The sequence below is a fragment of the Zootoca vivipara genome, chromosome 13 (assembly GCF_965207765.1).
Source record: "Zootoca vivipara chromosome 13, rZooViv2.hap1.1, whole genome shotgun sequence".
In the NCBI taxonomy this organism is placed as follows: Eukaryota; Metazoa; Chordata; class Lepidosauria; order Squamata; family Lacertidae; genus Zootoca; species Zootoca vivipara.
In genome coordinates, this window is record NC_142596.1 from 17705150 (window position 1) to 17720733 (window position 15584).

The window sequence follows — 15584 nt, forward strand, 5'->3', positions numbered from 1 at the left end:
TAAAGGTCAACACCAACACTTTGAATTGTGCTCGGAAACGTACTGGGAGCCAATGTAGGTCTTTCAGGACCGGTGTTATGTGGTCTCGGCGGCCGCTCCCAGTCACCAGTCTAGCGGCCGCATTCTGGATTAGTTGTAGTTTCCGGGTCACCTTCAAAGGTAGCCCCACGTAGAGCGCATTGCAGTAGTCCAAGCGAGAGATAACTAGAGCATGCACCACTCTGGAGAGACAGTCAGTGGGCAGGTAGGGACTCAGCCTGCGTACCAGATGGAGCTGATAAACAGCTGTCTTGGACACAGAGTTGACCTGTGCCTCCATGGACAGCTGTGAGTCTAAGATGACTCCCAGGCTGCGCACCTGGTCTTTCAGGGGCACAGTTACCCCATTCAGGACCAGGGAGTCCTCCACACCCGCCCGCCTCCTGTCCCCCACAAACAGTACTTCTGTCTTGTCAGGATTCAATCTCAATCTGTTAGCCGCCATCCATCCTCCAACCGCCTCCAAGCACTCACACAGGACCTTCACCGCCTTCACTGGTTCTGATTTAAAAGAGAGGTAGAGCTGGGTATCATCAGCATACTGATGGACACCCAGCCCAAACCCCCTGATGATCTCTCCCAGCGGCTGCATATAGATGTTAAAAAGCATGGGGGAGAGGACAGAACCCTGAGGCACCCCACAAGTGAGAGCCCAGGGGTCTGAACACTCATCCCCCACCACCACTTTCTGAACACGGCCCAGGAGGAAGGAGCGGAACCACTGCATGACAGTGCCCCCAGCTCCCAAACCCTCTAGACTATCCAGAAGGATGTTATGGTCGATGGTGTCAAAAGCCGCTGAGAGATCCAGCAGAACAAGGAAACAGCTCTTACCTTTGTCCCTAGCCCGCCGGAGATCATCGACCAGTGCGACCAAGGCAGTTTCAGTCCCATGATGAGGCCTGAATCCTGACTGGAAGGGATCCAAATGGTCCGCTTCTTCCAGGCGTGCCTGAAGTTGTTCAGCAACCACTCGCTCAATCACCTTGCCCAAGAATGGAAGATTTGAGACTGGGCGATAGTTGGCCATATTGGCCGGATCTAAAGATGGTTTTTTAAGAAGCGGTTTAATAACCGCCTCTTTCAGCGGGTCTGGGAAGGCTCCTTCATGGAGAGAAGCATTTACCAACCCGCGAAGCCCATCGCCCAGCCCTTCCTGGCTAGCTTTTATAAGCCAGGATGGGCAAGGATCAAGGAGACAGGTGGTTGGTTTCACTCGTCGAAGCAGCCTGTCCACATCCTCGGAGGTAACAGATTGAAATTGATCCCACAAAACTTGACTAGACAGGACTCTAGCACTCCCCCGCCCCGGCCCTGCTCCCACGGTGGAGTCTACCTCTTCCCGAATCTGAGCGACTTTATCTGCAAAAAACTTTGCAAAATCATTGCAGGAGATCATGTGGCCCGTACTGGGCCCGGATGGAGCAGGTGGTTCCGCTAAATTGTTCCAGGCCTCCCAGGAGCCTTAAAAGCTGTGGTGGAGTGGGGGACCCGCCCCAAGCCCAAGGTGGAAGTGGGCTTCAGGGGGAGCAGTCCTTCCAGTACTCACAGCAGCACTGATGTTCCAGGCCTCCCAGGAGCCTCAAAAGCTGTGGTGGAGTGGGGGACCCGCCCCAAGCCCAAGGTGGAAGTGGGCTTCAGGGGGAGCAGTCCTTCCAGTACTCACAGCAGCAGTGATGTTCCAGGCCTCCCAGGAGCCTCAAAAGCTGTGGTGGAGTGGGGGACCTGCCCCAAGCCCCAGGCGGAAGTGGGCTTCAGGGGGAGCAGTCCTCCCAAACACTCCCTGGCAGAGCAGCAGCAGCAGTGTTCCAGGCCTCCCAGGAGCCTTAAAAGCTGTGGTGGAGTGGGGGACCCGCCCCAAGCCCCAGGTGGAAGTGGGCTTCAGGGGGAGCAGTCCTCCCAAACACTCCCTGGCAGAGCAGCAGCAGCAGCAATGTTCCAGGCCTCCCAGGAGCCTTAAAAGCCTCAATGTGCTGTGCTTGTTTCTGTGACTCCCAGCATGCTGTTGGGCACATAAGCCACACACAAAACATCTGATTAGTGTTGAGTCACACAAACGCACACACATACAGAGATATTTATCTAGTTTCTTCCTGCTTTTCCCCACCCTAGGTCAACCTGATGAGGAAGATGAGGATCTCCGGCCTTGCCACACAAGGGGCACGCCGTGCAGGCCGGGTGGAATATGTCCGGGCCTACAAAGTATCCTACAGCCTCGACGGGCGCGAGTTTGTGTACATTAAGGATGAGGAGCAAGATCATGACAAGGTGAGCAAAGCAGGCAGGTGCTGCACCTGTGCCTGAGGGATGGAGAAACAAAAAACAAGTGGCTGCTGAGATGGTAAAGGTAAAGGACCCCTAGACAGTTAAGTCCAGTCTAAGGCGACTATGGGGTTGTGGCACTCATCTCACTTTCAGGCCGAGGGAGCTGGCGTTTGTCGACAGACAGCTTTCCAGGTCATGGCCAGCATGACTAAACTGCTTCTGGCGCAACAGAACACCGTGACGGAAACCAGAGCTCACGGAAAATGCCGTTTACCTTCCCACTGCAGCGGCACCTATTTATCTACTTGCACTGGCGTGTTTTCAAACTGCTAGGTTGGCAGGAGCTGGGACAGAGCAATGGGAGCTCACCCTTTTGCGGGGATTCAAACTGCCCACCTTCCGATTGGCAAGCCCAAGAGGCTCAGTGGTCTAGACCACAGTGCCACTTGTACCCCTTGCATTCTGAATGATTCTGAAGTGTTTTAAAAGACATTATCTTATTTTTCTTAATAGCAGCCTCCCAAGGTAGGCCACTAAAACAGCACCTTTATTGTTAGGCTCGGCACCATCCTGCAGCCGCTTTTTGTAGTTGCTTCAGATGCTGATGCCTGCCCCACGACCCACAAAACTGGGGTTTTGATTATCGCAGAGTGGCAGTTGCTTGAATTTCCCACAGAGCTCCTGATGTACAAAGGACATATTAGTTTCCTTGCCCATTTTCCCCACTCCGGCCCTTCTCCCTTTGCCCCCCTGTATGTGGTCTCCAGAAGGTTGTCCATGAGGGGATCTGGCCCTCAGTCTAATCCCCCCCGAACTTTTGCCTTAGAGAGTGATTGAATTTAGCATGTGTATTTTACTTGCTTTTAGTAAACTAAAAACAGTGGGGCGACTCCTATGTTAGCCATACTCCGAGTAGACCCATTGAAATGAATGGACCTAGTAATGTCCTTTTGATTTCAAAAAGTGCTCTGACCACAACTAGCATCGGATTCATTAGTATCTGTGTTAGGCAAAATAGCACACCAAAAATGGCCTGGGTTCATAAGCTGGACTCTAGGAGGGCCTCCCAAGATGGGCAGTGCATTGTACAAATGCCTTGCTTAGAAAAGAAATGGGCTTCCTCTCTGCCACCGGCCCTCTTTTCCATTGAAGCGCATCACCTTTTGCTACAAAAAATGGAACAGTTTTGAGCACAGCATACATTTTTAGTTGCAATCGTAGGAGAAGCTACTGTGATTGAAACATATCTGAGCCTGCCAGATGATGTTGCAAGGAATCTTATGTGCGGCAGGAGATTTTCCATGGGGACTTAAAAATTGCCTTTTGCAAACTAAGGTGGAGAACTGAATTTAAGAGTTGGGAAAATAAAAAAAAACTGAGACAAACTGAAATTGACAGGTGTGCCTCGAGGGCTCTGCTGTCCTGCCCTCCCTGTTTCCTTTAAATTGCCGCAATTCCAGCCTCTCCCAACCATGCAACAAGAAACATTTTAGCTCTTCTCAGAGAATACTAATGATGCTTAATTTACTGTGCTGAGCCTGGTGGGTCCTTACTTGCCCCCGTGCAGGTGTTCAGGAGGCTGTGCTGAATATTTGGAAGTCCAGAGGTTCTTTGAGTTTTTCTGCAAGCACCAACAAAGCCCCCCTAAGTGCGATAATCAGAAGCACATTGCTCCCCATTGCATAGTAGCCATTCCTCAGACCCACCCTTCCCCACCCCACCTTAAAAGTTTTCTCTTGTCCCATTGGAAGCCTGATATAAGCACATAAGAGTTGAGCTAGCTTCTGCATGAAAGGAGGGAGGATTGGTGTGTATGGGTGTGTGTGTGTGTCCCAGCCTTGAAGAGCTGCATACAAACAGCCCCCACCTCACCTCAAATAAATAGCTGTTCTGATTATACTTGCAGCAAGTTCGTTTCGTGAGCAAACAGAACTGGTTGAGTTGGTTTGCTTTAACAGGGATAGCAAGGATCGTAGATGACGTTAGGCCTATGCAGAGTAGGCCTAACATTGTCTAAAAGTGACCTCCTTGGGGTGCAAGCCTGGGCAGTGTGTGTGGAGGTCTTGGACCGCCCGGAAGATGAGACCCTCCTCTCCGCCTCGCTGATGCGACCCAAAGGAAAGCAGAGCGATACATTTGGCACCAGCTTGGCTGCAGTAGTTGATGGAAGGAGGCGTACAAGGCACCACCCAACTGCATCTGGATTTGTGTAGGGTTTACTCCTTAGCCTTTTATTTTCCTGAAGGTATCACACAAGACAGCAGAGGTTTAAGACCAGAGTTTTCATTCTCCTAGATACTGGCTCCCTCAGTTATGCCTGCAAGCTCTAAACTCCTCTAATAGTTGTGTATTCCTCTGAGTTCAGATATAGTAGAAGGAAGAGGAGGAGGAGTTTGGATTTGATATCCCACTTTACCACTACCCGAAGGAGTCTCAAAGCGGCTAACAGTCTCCTTTCCCTTCCTCTCCCACAACAAACACTCTGTGAGGTGAGTGGGGCTGAGAGACTTCAAAGAAGTGTGACTAGCCCAAGGTCACCCAGCAGCTGCATGTGGAGGAGCGGAGACGCGAACCCGGTTCCCCAGATTACGAGTCTACCACTCTTAACTGCTACACCACATTGGCTTTCTAGAAGTAGAAAGAACATAAAAGGTAAAGGGACCCCTGACCATTAGGTCCAGTCGTGACCGACTCTGGGGTTGCGCGCTCATCTCGCATTATAGGCCGAGGGAGCCGGCGTACAGCTTCCAGGTCATGTGGCCAGCATGACAAAGCTGCTTCTGGCAAACCAGAGCAGCACATGGAAACGCTGTTTACCTTCCCGCTGTAGTGGTTCCTATTTATCTACTTGCACTTTGACATGCTTTCGAACTGCTAGGTTGGCAGGAGCTGGGACCAAGCAACAGGAGCTCACCCCGTCACAGGGATTCTACCACTCTTAACCGCTACACCACATTGGCTTTCTAGAAGTAGAAAGAACATAGGTAAAGGGACCCCTGACCATTAGGTCCAGTCGTGTCCGACTCTGGGGTTGCGCGCTCATCTCGCATTATTGGCCGAGGGAGCCGGCGTATAGCTTCCAGGTCATGTGGCCAGCATGACAAAGCCACTTCTGGCAAACCAGAGCAGCACATGGAAACGCCGTTTACCTTCCCGCTGTAGCGGTTCCTATTTATCTACTTGCATTTTGACGTGCTTTCGAACTGCTAGGTTGGCAGAAGCTGGGACCAAGCAACGGGAGCTCACCCCGTCACAGGGATTCGAACCGCCGACCTTCTGATCAGCAAGCCCTAGGCTCAGTGGTTTAACCACAGCGCCACCTGGGTCCCCAGAAAGAACATAGGTGTTATGTATTAAGTTAACTGCAGTACTCCTTCTGGCCACCGTGGCTGCAGTTCTCACTCAGGTCCACAACATGCAAATGAAGGATTGAGAGTGCTGTTCACGGATTGGGTAGCTAGGGGAAGTTTGTTACTGTTGCAAGTTACTGAGTACTATATAAGCAGTTGGCTAAGCTACTGTTCAGTCTGGACTCAGAGCTAGAATAAAGAGCTGGTTGTTTTGAGAGCTGTGTCTGCATCCTTCTTACCCAATATTCTACAATAGGGAACTGCCTTAAACTGCGTCAGACCATTGACACAACTAAAGGTAAAGGACAAGGACCCCTTGACAGTTACGTCCAGTCAGAGGCAACTATGGAGTTGCGGCGCTCATGTCGCTTTCAGGCCGAGGGAACCAGCATTTATCCACAGACAGCTTTCTGGGTCATGTGGCCAGCATGACTAAACCGTTTCTGGTGTAACAGGACACCATGATGGAAACTAGAGCGCATGGGAAATGCCGTTTACTTTCCTGCTGCAGCTGTACCTATTTATCTACCTGCACTGGTATGCTTTTGAACTGCTAGGTTGACAGAATCTGGGACAGAGCAACGGGAGCTTACTCCGAGGCGGAGATTTGAACCGCTGACCTTCTGATCAGCAAGCCCAAGAGGCTCAGTGGTTTAGACCAGTGCTCCCCAACCTTTTTATCGCTGCGGACCAGTCGACGTTTGATAATTTTACCGCGGCCCGCTGAGGGGGGGACATTGATTGTTTATATTTTATTTAGATTGTTTTGATTTAATAATTTTAATTTAATTGTCTTTAAATGTTTCTTGGGCGACCCGGTACCAATTGATCCACGGCCCGGGGGTTGAAGACCACTGGTTTAGACCACAGCGTCACCTGCATCCCTTGATATATCTAGTTCTGTATTGTCTGCACTGACTGGCAACACCTTCTGCGTGTAAGGGCGATGCCACAGAGATTTTCTGTTGTTTTTTCAACTTTCCTTCATTGAGCTCAGGATAGTGTGCATAGATGCAGGTCACCAGGTGTTTATAATCGCAACAAGCTTGTGAGAGTTGGATTTGAGCTCACGATCTCTGTCAACAAGCGCCAGCATTCTAACTATTCTGCCACTTTGCCTCTTTGAAGTAGCTGCCTCAGAAGATGTCCTCTTTAGAGAGCAAATGTGACTCTAGACCATCAACCCTGTTCCTAAGGTGTCATCCTTTCACCTTTGCCCTCTCTCCTCTGGCAGGTTTTCACTGGCAACTCTGACAATGAAGACACGAAAACCAACCTCTTCAATTTTCCGGTTACGGCCCAGTACCTCCGCATCTACCCTGTGATCTGCCGTAGAGCCTGCACTCTGCGCTTCGAGTTGGTTGGCTGCGAAATGAATGGTAAATGCTTCCCATTGGTCTAAGGCCACTGGCACCGTATGTTTAAAGCACTGCGATGCCACTCATGGCTTTCCCCCAAAGGATTCTGGGAACCAGGAGTGGTTTAACAGCGAGTCCCTCTTCCCAGGGAACTATGGGAACCGTAGCTCTGTGAGGGGAATAGGGGTCTCCTAATAAATCAGCACCCACAACAAACCACAGCTCCCAAAATTCTTTGAGAGAAGCTGTGACTGTTTCGAGTAGTCACATAGTACTTTAAACGCATGGCGTGAATGTGGCCTAAATGTCTTTGGTGGTGGTGCACTTTCTTGTATGGATAATCAGAGGGCAGCAGCACCCTGCAGAATTTGACTTCACCGTCCTTACCTCCATGTTCAAATTCTTTTTCCTTAATGTGTTTGGGTAAGCCAAAATGTCAATGTAGGTCTAGGGATGTGGGGGTATAGGTCAATGTTGGTTTCTCTCAGTTTCTCATTTTTCCAGTTCTAAGTTCAGTTCTCCACATTTCCACATCACTTTGTGAACTTTTTTTTTTTAAAAAAGGAAAAGGTACTCATGACAATTCATTGGTATTTCAGTGTGAATTTCCTCCAATATGCACATTTTTGCAAAGTCACCTCTTCTAATACAATGCAGTTTGGTAAGCGCCAAATTGTGTCATGCGCTCCTGCAGACGCGGCGCTGCGGGATACGAACGCTGTGGGTTGTGGACATGCCTCTGTCACGGATTACGTCCGCAACCCGAGGTTCCACTGTATATATTTTTGACTGCGTTACTTGGTTGTGGAGAACTGCATTTCCAAATTTGGGGAAATGCAAACTTTCCAAGGATAGCTGTACGTTTGGTTTGCATGTTGCTTTGGACAAGGCAAACCAGATACGCTCACATTAAAATGTGAACAGAATTGAATTTCACCCCGTCCCCTAAGCAGGTCACCGAAATTGCCCTGGGGGAATTCTGCAGGGTTGAAGCAGTTGCCTTTGCTGACCTCTAATTTCCAAAATCTGTTGTCACTTAACTGTGAAAACTGGGACTCTCAGATTGGCCACTTGGGTACTGTGGATAATTGCCAGCGCTGTCTGCTCTGTAAAGAAACGTTTAACACTTCTGTGCCGAGGCAGCCCAGATTTTGCTCTTTAAAAAAGCCGAATTTTGCTACCTGTTTTTGCATGATTTCTTGCTGTTGGCATCATATTTTTAATCTGGCTTTTTTTGGGCCACAGAGAGGGGAACTGAGAATCTTTCTCCAAGCTGCTGGGAAGCTAAGAAAAGACTAGACTTGATACGCAGTCCTCACTTCTAAACTTTAAATATGCATCTGCCTGGCAGGGGTTTGATGCATTGCTCTGCCTCCTCTTCTTTATGGGACAAGCTATGGGATAGCTCAGTTGGTAGAGCATGAGACTCTTAATCTCAGGGTTGTGGGTTTGAGTCCCGTGTTGAGCAAAAATATTCCTGCATTACATGTGGTTGGACTAGATGATCCTTGTGGTGCCTTCCAACCACAAGGATCTCCACCATTGGGCTTTGCTCAAAATAGTCATTTCCAGTTTGATCTTGGACGCGGCCCCTTGGTGAGGACTGGCCTGGCAGGAGTAGGCTTTCTTTGGCTTCCCTAACAGTGATGGAGTCTTGGTTGTTGGGTCCTGTTGCCTAAGCCAGGAGGCCTCCCTATTGCAGTGGTGCTGTCAGGGCAGGACTTATGGGCAAATGCTCAGGGCCCCACTCAATAGAATGAGCAGGTGGGCTCCCCAATCCAGGAGGGTTGGCTTAACTAGGGCTGCCATACGTCTGTGAATCGGACTGTCAAAATGGTGCCTGGGTGGATTTTTTTACCAAATCGGCAAAATGTCCTGGAAAACCTGGGTGTATGGCAACTAGGGCGATTTTAAAAGAAAAATTCTTTTACAATCTCCCAAAAGCTCCAAAACTATTTTAAAAAAGATGTTCCCAATGAAAGGTCAACAACTCCCCCACCCACCCACCCAACAACTTATTTCAGATTTTCACTTTTGGGAATATGGTTTAACGCATTTCCAGAATAGATGAAGTAATGCATATTAGCATCTTCGAGCAGAAGCCCTGAGTCTAAAAATGGCTTGACTTGCACCATTGCCCAAAGAAAGAGACTTTGTGGCCTTTTCTGTTTCTTCCTCCTCCTCTGCATCCATAATTGGCAATCGTACCTTTGTTACCGAATGCCTTGGTACTCGTACGTTTTCGGCTCCTGAACGATCGAAAACCAGAAGTGAGTGTTCTGGTTTTCGAACGATTTTCGGAAGCCGAACATCCAGCACGGCTTCCGATTGACTGCGGGATGATCTTGCAGCCCATTGGAAGTCGCGCCTTGGTTTTCGAACGGTTCCGGGAGTCGATTGGACTCCCAGAAGGCATTCTGTTTGAAAACCAAGGTACGACTGTACAGTGACACCCGCTGGTGGTGCTCAGAATTATAGGTCAGCTGACTGTTTTTCCTGCTTCTTGCTGTGTCACAGTTTTGATGTAGCATTGTAAATTTGCTCGGTGCTTTACTGAGCAGTGTCACCAAAACCAGACTGGCCCCTGCCCTGAGGACCTTACAGTTGAAATGTTGGTGGAGGGTGACAGAACTCCGTATTGGCCACACTGACCGGCAATACCTCTCCTGGGTCTTTCTGAGTCCTTCCTGAAGATGCCAGAGATTGAATGTGGAACCTTTTGCATGCAAAAGCCACGGCTCTTCCCACCCTCCGCATTAACCCGTGACTTTAAAAATATGTACTTTAAAAATTATCATTTAATCACAAAACGCCAATTAAAAATCTTTGCTCTGAGTAGGCATCTCAAATATTTTATCCTAGAACAGCATTTTTGGGTGTGTGTCGTGACTTGAGAAGCTTATCAAAGAATTCAGAGAAGTGGGAAATCTGAAGGATAATTATGTTTCGATTCATGTATTAGTCTGGGGAGGTGCAAATTATTCTGGTTTGCTTTAAAAAGTTACTTAAAAATAATTGAATGCTTGCAGTACAACTTTTGCATCTTGGGACATCTCTGAGTGATTCTGCTTGAAAAACTGGGTTTCATATTAATGCTAATTAATTTAATTGATGTATTATTATACACTTATTCTGCCTTTCCTCCAGAGAGCTCAGGTACATGGTTCTTTCCCCTCCTTTTATTCTCACAACAACCCTGTGAGGTGGGTTCTGTTGAGAGACAGTGATTGGCTCAAGGTTTGCCCAGTGAGAGCATGCTTAGTCCCTGCCATCGAAATGACCAGCTATGGATTTGAGGAATATCCACTGGTGAAATCTGAATGGGATTACACCATTATTGGGTAAAAACCAGGGTGGCTAACCTTTGATGCTCTAGATATTCCTGGACTGCAGCTCCTAACATTTTCTGTCCATATTGCCTGGGGCGGCAGGAGGTATTATCCAGCAACACCTGGAAGACTACATGTTAGATGTCCTACTCTTCCACCCCCAAAGTAGCTTGTAAATGTTTGTGGACATCATTGGGATTCCATCTTTTGGGCTGGGGTGGTGCTGTGGTCTAACCCACTGAGCATCTTGGGCTTGCCAATCAGAAGGTTGGCGGTTCGAATCCCCGCGATGGGGTGAGCTCCCGTTGCTGTGTCCCAACTTCTGCCAACCTAGCAGTTCGAAAGCACGCCAGTGCAAGTAGATAAATAGGTACCTCTGCGGCGGGAAGGTAAACTGCATTTCCGTGCACTCTGGTTTCTGTTACGGTGTTCCGTTGCGCCAGAAGCGGTTTAGTCATGCTGGCCACATGGCCGAATGCCCCGGAAAGCTGTCTATGGACAAGCATCGGCTCCCTCGGCCTGAAAGCGAGATGAGCGCTGCAACCCCATAGTCACCGTTGACTGGACTTAACCATCCAGGGGTCCTTTACCTTTAGATGCCCAGCTCTTCCACCTCCAAAGTGACTTGTAAATGTTTGTGAACATCTCTGGGATTCCATCTTTTGGGTTGACTTACCCTTGTCGTCCCCCCCGCCTTTGTGTTTCCATCTGTGCTTTGGTTCCTTGTTTTTAAAACAGTTTCTGAGAAACTGCAAGACTTGCTTTTAGTGAGATCCCTAATGGTGCACAAGTTGGTTTGAAACATCAGTCAGCTCTTCACCACTGCTGATGTTCACAGCACAGGGATGCAGGTTGCAGAAATTCTGCCTTAGAACCTTCCCCAGAATCTTTGCAACACATGGGAGTTTCTGTGGCAGGCATGTTTATACATGGGGGATCTAAGCCGATGAGTCAGCATGGAAAGTTTTGAAAGCTGCTGCTCTGGGGAAAATGTGTGTGTGTGTGTGTGTGTGTGTGTGTGTTTCTGTCTGTCTGAGGGTGCTTAATTTTGTTTTCTTTTGAGCATCTGTTGCTTCCGGTCTCTTCCCTTTCACTGTGTCTGTGTAAACCGTTGTGTTACAGTGTATTTCAACATGGCAGGTTGCTCGGAGCCGCTGGGCATGAAATCCCACTTCATCACCGACCAGCAGATCACAGCCTCCAGCGTTTACAAGACATGGGGCATCGACGCATTCACTTGGCACCCGCACTATGCCCGCCTTGACAGGATGGGCAAGAGCAACGCTTGGGCTGCCCTCAGCAACAAACAGGGCGAGTGGCTTCAGGTAAGGCCTCTCCGCTCCTATGCAGGAAGTAGGGGGGAGGGGAAGGGCAGTGCAAGAGTGAAGACTGGGCACTTGAATGTGTGACATAAGAGCAGCCTGCCAGTGCCCATCTAGCCCATCAATCTGCCCTCACAGTGGCCGACCGGATTCCTGGAAGAAAACCTGGAAGCTGGGAATGACCCCAATAGCATCCTGCTCACCTGTGATTCCCAGCACCTTATATTCAGTGCCTGGAAGTTGGCCATCATGGCTAGTAGCCATTGATAGACTTCTCCTCTGTGAATTTGTGCAATCCTCTTTTAAAGCGATCATTGCCTCCTGCAGCAGTGAGTTGCACAGTTTAACTATACCGCATGAAGAAGTACTGTCTGAAGAATTACACACACACACACACACACAGAGCGCTTTATTGTGGTCCATAGACCCAAAATACACAGTACAGCGATGGTATATATCAGGCATCCCCAAACTTCAGCCCTCCAGATGTTTTGGACTACAATCCCCATCATCCCAGACCACTGGTCCTGTTAGCTAGGGATCATGGGAGTTGTAGGCCAAAACATCTGGAGGCCCGCAGTTTGGGGATGCCTGGTATATATCGACCGCTATCGAGATGTAAGAGCGGCCTTTCTAGTCCACAAAGGTGCTTTAGCCCATACATAAATGTAAAGGCAAAGGGACCCCTGACCATTAGGTCCAGTTGCGGACGACTCTGGGGTTGCAGTGCTCATCTCGCTTTATTGGCTGAGGGAGCCGGCGTGCAGCTTCTGGGTCATGTGACTAGCATGACTAAGCTGCTTCTGGCGAACCAGAGCAGCACACGGAAACTGGGGACTGAGCGCACGTGCTGCTGGCTGAGAGCCAGCAGACAGCAAAAGCATCAGTATCAGAAGAGAGCAGCAAAAGAGGAGGATGGCTGCATTACTGGCCCTTTTACAGGGTCTCCCAGGGTCATGCCCATCTACCTGGTCACACACAGGGGGAGGATGCTCCAGACCAGGTGGGACAGGAAGTCCTCATGGCTGGAGTATCATACCCCTGTGTGTCCACTCTGCGCAAACATGAAGTGTTTTATTTGACTGCTACAGTGATGTCACATCCCACACGTGGCACAAAAGGAAGTCTAGATGAGTCCTCAGTTGTATGCAAACTTGCCCCCCAGGTTTGGATGCTTTTTCTGCAAATCTTCTGAGTTTTCAACCTTGGATAGGTTAACACCTTGTGCAATGGGGTAAAAGGTTTCCAGGGAAGGCGGCCTCACCTGAGTCGGGGCACCTCTTTTCTTCCTCTTCACAAATTAAATGTTGTCCTTGTTTCCCTGCAGATCGATCTTGGGTCCGAGAAAAAGGTGGCAGGGATCATTACGCAAGGAGCTCGTGACTTTGGGCACATTCAGTATGTAGCAGCCTACAAAGTGGCCTATAGCGATGATGGGAAGTCCTGGACTCTTTACAAGGATAGCAGGACAAACGGCACCAAGGTAGGTTTGGGCAATTTCGCATCCTCTGTGTTTTAGAAACCACTCCCATCCTCACTGAGGACTAGGGAGAGAAATTCAATTCCGTTTGCATTTAAGGCCAAATCTTATCAAATCTGCACTTTCCAGAACAAGATGAGAACCAAAAACAGCCACCCTCCAGAATGTGCACTTATCCGAAATTTGCGACGCAGTTCCCCGACATTTTTCAGCGTTAAATGCTTAAAAAGGAATACTTTAGTGAAAATAAACATAGAATGCAGGATTATATCAGGAGAAATTGCTTGCAGCAAAAGGGTACATTAGCCAAGTGTGTGTATATTAAAAGAGAAATTCACGCTAAAATGCCGAAGAATCAAGAAAGGGTAACCCTTGCTTGCAGCCCTGCGAGGTAGGCTGGCCTACTTCCTTCCCGCTCTTGTTTTCTAACCGTGCTTCTTTCTCCTCATCGGCACAGATATTCCAAGGCAACTACGACAACAACTCGCACAAGAAGAATGTGTTTGACGTTCCCTTCTACACCCGCTTTGTGCGCATCTTCCCCGAATCCTGGCACAACCGCATCACCTTGCGAGTGGAGCTTCTGGGCTGTGATGAGTAGCCCCAACCCCAACCCACTGGCCACAGAGGCCGTGAAGCAGAGAGCCAGACTGACTTCCCCACCCACTTTGTCTCCTTCCCCCTGCATCTCTGGACCTATGGCGCTTTCTGTTCCCAAATCCACTACTCCTAGTTCCGATTTATAAAAAAATCCTATGCCCTGTGTTAGGCACTGGGAATACCATTTTTTGTAGTTGGGAGCCAGCAGCTTTTCAGGGACGGGGGCCTTGCGGACTCTTCAACCCTCTGCTTGTCTTCTATCTCCCCCTCACCTTTTGCTTTCAAAGAACAATTGACAAGCTGGCTCCTTCAGGGATTGGCTGACTTTGTTTGCATCACCACGGCCCTCTCTTGTGGGTCCCTTGCACTGCACTTTTAAGAGCCACCATTGAGTGTCCAGGCTCTTGCTTTTGTAGGGTTGCTTCCCTCCTGGCGACATCGTCGCGCACACAAACCGATTCAAACAGTCCTTGGGAATCTCCAGTCCCAGGGAGCCCTGGGAACTGTGGTTCAAAGAGTGGAGCGACTGCTGCTCTGTAATGTAAAATGCTTAGCAGCTTCCCGGAGCCACATTTCCCAGGATTCTTTGGAGGAAACCATGGCTGGTCTAAGATGCAAGTTTAATAGCCTAGGTACGATGTAGGTCACAGGCAGTGCTGTATATATATATACTCCCTTGCATTATCATTATTTTTCAAAACATGATCAGAACTTTGGACCAAAATAAACCCCCAGGGTTTCAAAGTTCTAAGTTTTTGCAAGATAAGTTGAAGTTGGGCGTAATTTATTCTGCTTTCACAAGTCACAGAGAAGGCCACAATGTCCCTGCTTCCTGGAAACAGATGCCTCCGCCCCTTTCGGCTCCTCCCATGGAACCACGTGGTTGCCCACACTTTTCTAAGTTCATTTTCAAAGGCATGAGGACTAGCAGCTTGCTTTCCTCCTCCAGCAATAGAAGTCACTGCATGAAATCCACATAGCCCTGCTCCCAACTTACCTGTTCCCTCGGTAAATTTTTCTCAGGATGCTAAAAGATCGGAGACTGGGTAAACTCACAGATTTGTAAAGTATTACTTAAACTTTGCTGGGGCTGTTTTGGCAGTAGTCTAACCTTCCCCCAACCCTCCACTTTTTGGATACTGAAAAACATGGCACTGTTGCTGCTGTTCTTGTTTGTTAAACCCATTAGGCCCCTCTCCTTGCTACTAATGCAACAGCTTCCCCTAATTGCTTCTCTCTTTTGGAGACCATGCTTGGCAGAGGCCCTATGAAGAAGCGGGGCTCTGAGAAGCTGTGTCAAGGAAGGAAGGACAGCGTTTTAAAACGAAAACAAATGTGGAATGTCCCCTTTTGGAAGGGGTCTGTGTGGTGGCGGTTGGGGGAACACATGGCTTTCAGTAAGACAAACCTAATAAGAGGGGCTTCAAGTAGGGCCACCGTCTGGGATCTGGAAGCAATTAACCCAGAGCACAGATTTTTTGTTTTTGTTTTTTTTAAGCCATAGGAAATTCTGAGGGTAGCCGCTATGGCTTCTCAGCAAGACACAGTCCCTAAGTAAAGACTCTCAGTATTAAAACAAACTTTAAGAACTCTTGCTTTTTGATGTCTCTTTCAACCCAGGCAGAACCAATGGATGGGAGAGAGGGAGGTGGAGTTTGGGATGAGAGATAATACTGTGAGTTCCTGGCCTACTGTACAGATGAAAGAGATGGAGAATGAAAGTTTGTCTTCAGGTGGCCAATGGTATTAACTCAGCAGTGGAGAACCTTGGCCGTGGGAGCCTGAATGGGCCCCTCCAAGCCTTTCTGTCTGCCCCGTGAGACACTCCCCACATCAAGCCC

At 48.9% G+C, this 15584-nt stretch overlaps 1 protein-coding gene across 2 annotated transcripts in view; it reads left to right on the forward strand.

Moving 5' to 3' along the window:
- MFGE8 (milk fat globule EGF and factor V/VIII domain containing) overlaps positions 1 to 15332 on the forward strand; it is a 32125-nt gene extending 16793 nt beyond the window's left edge. Inside the window, exons 6-10 of one of the 2 annotated variants that reach the window (XM_035131376.3) lie at positions 2152 to 2307; positions 6889 to 7033; positions 11464 to 11666; positions 12991 to 13146; positions 13601 to 15332. In XM_035131376.3, the coding sequence (XP_034987267.1) occupies positions 2152 to 2307; positions 6889 to 7033; positions 11464 to 11666; positions 12991 to 13146; positions 13601 to 13744 (804 nt within the window). In that variant the 3' untranslated portion in view covers positions 13745 to 15332. The remainder of the gene's footprint in view (positions 1 to 2151; positions 2308 to 6888; positions 7034 to 11463; positions 11667 to 12990; positions 13147 to 13600) is intronic. The other variant, XM_035131377.3, reaches the window with a different exon arrangement.
- The last annotated feature ends 252 nt before the right edge of the window (positions 15333 to 15584 follow it).